The sequence below is a fragment of the Phaethon lepturus genome, unplaced genomic scaffold, assembly GCF_000687285.1.
Source record: "Phaethon lepturus isolate BGI_N335 unplaced genomic scaffold, ASM68728v1 scaffold16826, whole genome shotgun sequence".
Lineage (NCBI taxonomy): Eukaryota > Metazoa > Chordata > Aves > Phaethontiformes > Phaethontidae > Phaethon > Phaethon lepturus.
Window position 1 is genome coordinate 44731 of NW_010544407.1, and position 7126 is coordinate 51856.

The 7126-nt window shown below is 36.8% G+C and overlaps 1 protein-coding gene across 1 annotated transcript in view; it reads right to left on the reverse strand.

Annotated features, from left to right (window-relative positions):
* Window positions 1–290: 290 nt before the first annotated feature.
* Window positions 291–7126, reverse strand: part of UHRF2 (ubiquitin-like with PHD and ring finger domains 2, E3 ubiquitin protein ligase) — a gene marked incomplete at its 5' end in the record, with an annotated part of 26157 nt that continues 19321 nt past the window's right edge. The window contains 6 exons of the mRNA XM_010288680.1: window positions 291–1382; window positions 2685–2783; window positions 4452–4612; window positions 5023–5146; window positions 5965–6102; window positions 6629–6791. Of these exons, the coding sequence (XP_010286982.1) occupies window positions 1236–1382; window positions 2685–2783; window positions 4452–4612; window positions 5023–5146; window positions 5965–6102; window positions 6629–6791 (832 nt within the window). The remainder of the gene's footprint in view (window positions 1383–2684; window positions 2784–4451; window positions 4613–5022; window positions 5147–5964; window positions 6103–6628; window positions 6792–7126) is intronic.

Consider the following 7126-nt stretch of genomic DNA (forward strand, 5'->3'; position numbering starts at 1 on the left):
CCGCCCCGGTACGTGGATTCAGCACTAACAAGCTTCCTCCAAATGCTCGGCAGAGACGGAAGCAGCTACGTGACATGTCAATGTCGAGTTGTTTTGTTTGTCTTCATTAACAAAGTTTTTTTCCATTGAGAAATGAGTTAAGGAATATAAAGCCTCACGTCTGAGAAATGAGAAGCCCACCTGATGAAAGGATTTAGTAATCTAAAAAAAAAAAAAATTTCTATAAAAATGTTACGATTTAAATAAGTGGATAATAGTAAAAACAAAATTAGCAACTTTTCTGAATCATAAAATATTTAATAAGGTATATTTGGGGGGATATATTGTATATAAAATTTCAGATCACAATATGAAGCGATTTGAACCCTCTCCAAGCTAGCACTGCCTTCAATGCCGTGTAGATGTATTGCCACTGATACAAGACCTACTAAAAGCATACAGTTTAACTAATACAGAAGTGGCTTTTTTATTTGAAATATTTTTTACACAACTAGAGTGTCTTGAATACGCTCTTTAAGTGCAAAAAACACAGATCACTTTACACTAATGCAGCAACAATGCATTCATATTGTTCTCATTAGTCATTAGTAGTCAACTTGCATAAGATACAAGAAAAGCACAATGAAGCTCACAAAAATAGACTAAAAATCAGCCTGTTCTTGCAAAAAAATACAGCATAATGGAAGAAAAAGACAAAAAAAGGATTATGCACACCACAGAATTTGCTGTTCTTTAATCCAGCTGGCTTAAGTGCTGTTTCTGGTTTTTTTTGCTGTTTTTTGTGGGTTTTTGTTTTGGTTTGGGTTTCTTTTTGTAAATCAAACCACATGGACCAGGCACAACTAATATTCAGGAGGCAGTGTGTAGCTAAAACTTTACTAACTTTTTGTCATCCCCACAATTTATTATCCTCTGTCCTGAGGTAGTTACAAAAAAAACAAATCATAAATTAAGCATCAGCTAGGCCAGTAAGAGCTGAGGCTTTTCTTTTTTTTTTTCCTTTAAAAACTATTTGTTAACTGGCCAAAACTACCCTTGATGTTAAAAGACAGCTGAGAATTAGAGTTCTCACTACACCAAAAAGATGGCTATGAGGGGAAGAGGGTTAGCTGCTTCAAAATGTGACAATATATTGAGTCCCATCAAGCTGGCTGGTCCGCTGCTGAATTTCCCATGTTTATTCTCCTTTACTGTCTATAAAGTCACTGGGAGAAGTACGGAAGGATCTGAGCACATCATCGTCCTTTACTGTAACCAGGGAAGAACTGGTCCAGTAGTGTCTGCAGTATCTTGTTGGGAACCATGGTGTAGCCCTTTCCCAGGTCATAGCGGCAGGCAGGGCAGGTGAAGACTTCAGCTCTGAAGGAGCGCTGTAAACAACTCTAGGACATGCAAAGACAGAGAAGTACATCGTGAGAGCTTTGTTTTAGACTGACAGCTTAACCAGCAAAAACTAAGGGATCACTACAACGCAAAAATGCTTTATAGCATCTGCTGCACTACCAGAAAAAAAGGAAGTCATTACCAAGACCTCTGGCACCTCCCTCTGCCTCTGTGACTAAAACGTCCTAACAAAGGAACTCTGCTCTGGGCTGGGATGTGAAACGTTGCACTCGGGAGGAATTAAAACAAATCACTACTGATACTTCCCCTTCATTTCCACTAGTGCCTTCCTGTGACTCACATCCACGTCTGCAGCTTCCTTCTAGTTTCCCGCTTATTGCTGCAGTTTTCCAAACCTTAATTTCAAGAGGAAGGTGAGTATACCAGCTATATTGTTTATGTGACAATCTCCATCTACCTCATCAGATGAGATTCAGTTAAGCCTTAAAGACACACACAGAACAACTCAATCTCTAACACATTAGCATCAGTGATGCGCCCTTACGGCGATACCACAGCCTGCGTATGGCCCAAGCCTGTGAGCTGCGTATCAGAAACTTGTCAGGGCAGATCTGCGCCCAGACAGCAACTGCAGCTTACTATCAAACTGTTCCTTACAACAGATGTTTTTCTGTCTTTGCAAATATTTACTGACATCTTCAAATTCTGTGCTTTCTCAGTTTGTTGCCATTCAGCTTCCTCTCCTCCATGGTCTTCCAATTTCCGTAATTCTAAGTATTAACCCCTTCATAATACTTATGTTTTTTAAAGAGACATAATGATTCTGTATGTGCAGGCCATCCATAACAACACTGATTTTCACTGGAGTGATGCATATCTTCAAGATACAACAAGAGTAACAAGATAATATAACTTACTCCAGATAAGCCCAAATAATTTCCTTGTATTTACCCTGTATCCTTTCAACAGCTCTTAATAAGAGGGTTACAGTTATAAAATCTGGTTTTATTCCTTAACTATGTAAAATTAAATTATTGTTACTGTACTAACATCTAGCTCCTGGACCAAACCAATTCCTAGTGTAATTCCACTGATCACAAAGGAATGACAGCAATGGTAAACTTCACTTGTTATGTCTATCAGGAACTATACTAAAGGTACTTCCACTCTTTATTACATAAAATTACGGTTGCACAGCCATCACTGAATGTAAATTTGTTGCATGTTTTTGCTCACAATGTTAGGCAATATTTATTGTCTTTCTAAAATACATATGGCTTTGGTGACTGGTGTCTCAGAGCCAAGAAAACAGCCCAGAGCAAGACCAAGTTTGTTCTTACTTTACAGACGTTGTGGAGGCACTCTGTTGTCACTGGCTGGTAAACCAGCTCCTGGCAGCAGACACACATAAAGGATTGTTCCAGTTTCTTCAGAAAATTCTGGTGTAGGGCAAAGGAATAAAAAAGACAAATTCTATTATAGTTCTCGGAAATGCCATTTATTACATAAAGATGATGAATTGCCAGAAGTTCGTAAGTCCTCCATATCCATGAGTGCAGCTTTCTGAAAGTGATCAGGAAGCAGGCCAGTAACTGCTTAATGTTCCTGCTCTTCCACAAATCAGAGAACTAATGTTTTAAAGATTTTTTTTGTTTGTTTGTGTGAGTATTGTTATTAACAAAATTAAATAGAATGGAGGGCCCCTCATGCCTGATTCTTGGCACAGGTCAGAAAATTTAGTAATTGTGTTTAGTAACTGCTGCTAGAAATTTGCATGTCCCTGAAAGATCTCTGCTTCTCTGACACGGGAACTTCTGCTAAGACAGCCACTCTGAACCTCCTCCTGTGCTTACAGATTATGGCTAGCTTTATGGTTTCTTCTCTCCTCAGGCCAAATTCTCTGCAGTGTGCAAATCAACCTCCCTGGTTTTTATATCTTCTCAGAACTTCTCTTGAGGAATCTCAAGATACATTTTTATCAGGTGCTTTACACACACAAGCATGCTTATCGCCAGCATGTCCATGATCTCCAAACATCTCAAGAATACAAGCTTGAGTATTGAAAAAAACAAGATCTACGGGTAATCAAAATCTGTTTCTTTGTAATAATTTTAAAAATACCAGATTTATCTTAAAACACATTTAGCTAAATGGGAAGGTGGTTGTTTCAAGAAGAAAGATTTAAATTTTCACAGTAGTAACCCAAAGTTATCAGTGATTCCCATTGCCTTTAGTGGCAACCAAATGGAAATCTTACCAAAATTATGGGTAGGAATCTGTAGAAAAATGACTTCTCGGGAAGCTTTTAGATTACTGTTTTCTTCTTTCTACAGACACATATCTCTATTCCCTGTCGTCATGCACAATTTTAAGAGCTGAAATTCCTTCTAGTCATTACAAGACACTGGATAGAAGACACATAACAGCGAATAACTTTACACTATCTGTTCCTACACAAAGACAACTGCAGCAGCATTCTAGCAAAAAGTAGTACTGTAAGTGTCTATAGTCTCTTCATTCTTGAGCTATTCTTGCTATTTGCTTGACATTTAGGAGGAGGAAAGTATTTTCTCTCTTACTTCAGGATCCCTACTGATACATTGGCATAATCTAGATTTGGATGAAAATATTTTCATTTCATATCTAAATTTGAAGATGACATTACTTCTATCTTTTTAAACAAAGCAAGCAAGCTGTATTTTCTGTCATAAAATAATTTTCTGTCTGAACAAAAAGTAGTGACTAGAACTATCTTTCTTCATGTCTGATTTCTCATAACAGCACAGCACAAAGATACATTTATAATTTCAGAAAAAGCACGCTCTCTTCAAAAATGAAAAGAAGAAAAGGTACTTCTAACTTCAGAATGTTTTTTGAGCAAGAAAATATCTCTATTATGCAGGTGTAAACCAAGCCATCAATAGCAAATTGTACAAGCAAGGATTATTTTCTTGAAATCAAAGTCTTACAAATAAAAATAATGCTAGACACAGTCTGTATTCAACAAAGGTTCAACAAGTGAGTTAGATTTCAAGAGAGACTCAAGTTTTCTCCTAACAGTCTAAAGAAAAGGTAAACATTAAAAATTATGCATGCAGCAAACATACTGGTCCTTCCTTAAGAGAAGCAAGTACTTCATCCCACAGTTTCTGGTTCATACAGTCTTCTCTAATAAGCCACTGCTGCTCTTGGGTCAGCTGGAAAGCCTCTCCTTTCCCTCCATCTCCCATCCTCATGGCTTTGGGTGTATTCGTAGGTTCCTCTATACCTGCTTAAGATTATGACCATCAGACAGAGTAACAACAGAGTGTTAGTCTGAACTAATAAAAGGGGAAGACAAAACTGTTTCCAGAAGGCTAAAACATGGATTACAGTGATGAAATGCAGCAATCAAATCCCTACTCCAACTCATACTGGTCAGCATCGTTTTGGACTGCAACATGCAGTTGCACAGAAGACTGTTCATTTTTCTACAGAGCTTAAGAGATAAAAAACCTGTAAGAGTAGTAGGATAAGATCCCTACACTACTACTTAATTACAGAGCATGTGCTTATCAGGTTTACATCAGTATTCCAAATGAGTTCATTGCAACTTCTGCAAAGTTTTCATGCTACTGGCTTAATAAATGTAACATGACAGACTTCGCTGATGAATGCTAAAAAAGTAAAAAGAAATACCATCATCAATTGTCCTTTTCTGGTTTCCATTACTCTGGCTGGTTGGCTCCTGTTTCACAGTTTGCTTTTTAACCTTATCTTTCTTCTCCTTACTAGCCATGGCTTCCAAATATCCTTCTGGATACTAAAATAAGAAAGCATAGATTTAGAACAAAATCCATTGGCATGGGTTCAGGAATTCTCAAATACCAACAAGACTAATTTCTGAAAGACTTTTAAACCCTGTGACCACATATTGAAATAACTACAATATAATTTTTAAAACCCCAGATGATGGAGAAAAAATTTAAATTAGTATCCGTTATTAAAAAAGTGTAGTGAAGCCAAAAAATCTAACCCAGACTGGATTGTATTAAAAGGAACCCGATATCCATATCTATGCCCTTACAACTATACAAATCAGTTAGACAAAGTTGAAGATGATGGTATGCTGTAAGATATAGCATTGCTTTGCTGAGAAAAAAACCAGTACATTATTGCTTTCCATCTTCCATGGATTCTGCAGTGCCCAAGTTCTCATGGGTTACTTTATTGCTGTGCCTGAAATAAACTCTCTATACAAACTCACATGGAGAGAAAAATACATAAAAATGCACAGGTTTTTTGATTTCTCAGACTCAGCTATAACAATAGTCACTTGTAGAAATTCTTTCCAGCCTAAGGATCACAAAACTGGATTCAAACTCTTAATTTTTCAATTCATATATGCAATGCAATTCACTGCCAAGGCAGAAGCTTTATCCACCATGCCCTCTGTTGTGTCACTATTACAGGATCCTTTCATTCTGCAGATAATCTGTAGTGCTTTTTGGCATTAAATCCTGCCACAGTAAAGTACAAAAAAAAAAAAAAAAGGAGGGCTTTAATTTAACTGATTTCTATTTCTGGAATTCATTTACTGGAACTGAGAATAAAAACAACTCTGCAAGTCCTGATTCGAACCTGTACACTCAGACCCAGTTTCTTTGACCTCTCCATTCCTTCTGAAGTCCAAGGTGCAGGCTCAACGTCATCTCTCCTCAGAAGATAGCGCCAAACTAAAAATCCACATTTTCCAATTTCTGGCCAATATTTCACCACCTGAAGAACAATATAAAATTACTGGCATTATTTTATCACAAGCCAAACACATGCATACAGTTACACTTTATTTGTTCAAGAAGAAATTAAAAGACTGAGTTATACGTCACTATTATACAGCAGGTCTTCCCTCAGGTGTGAAATTTTTGTATCTTTGATAAATACAGTGCTCTTAAAATGCACACACCTTTATTTTAGATACTCAGAAGTCATTAAACACACAAAAAGCTAGGATATATTTGGAAGGAGTGAAGAAATAATTTGATTTCCAGTGATGAATATGACTCAGTAAGCACATACAAAGTAGCTAACATATTCAATTTTATATATCCTATTATGGATTATGTTCTATTACCACTGCTCTGAATAATTTAATTGCAGTTCTTTGCAGAATAAGGTAAGCCTAAAAAGCAGTCATGGGGGAAAAAGAATTCTTTAAGGAATGACAAAGAATTTGCAACATAACACATATGACCAAAACAGCTGAAGAAAAATGCTTCGTTGCACTCAGTAGAAATCTGAATACCTTGTAAATGCCATCGTATCTGTTGCCTTCCTCTGGGGCATATTTGCTGATTCGCCGTCCTTTTGAACTGCGCACTACTCTGACTGGCTTGCCAGCTCTCCAATTCTTCGACTCTGCTCCATTTTTGTCATCCAGTGGGGCATCACAGTTAAGGGCCAATGCCCTAGAAAAGAGATTTAAAACCTTCATAACCTGGATTGCTTTAAGAATTAATGTAATTAAGTCATACCTATTTCCCTTGTCTACTTATGCTTTATCAAGCAGCATAGAACTTTTCAGTGTATTTTTTAACTGCAGAACTGATGGAAGCAATGAGATCCATGCTATCATGTATAGTAAGAAAAAAAATGGGAACACAAAATATTTTGTTGCCAAGTTTCCAGATGAAAATTCAGCTGATATTGCTAAATAAAACAAACCAATCTTTTACATTTAATATTCTTCATTTTTAAAAATAATGACGTCCTAAATAGCATTGAGGGAATTACAAGAAAATTA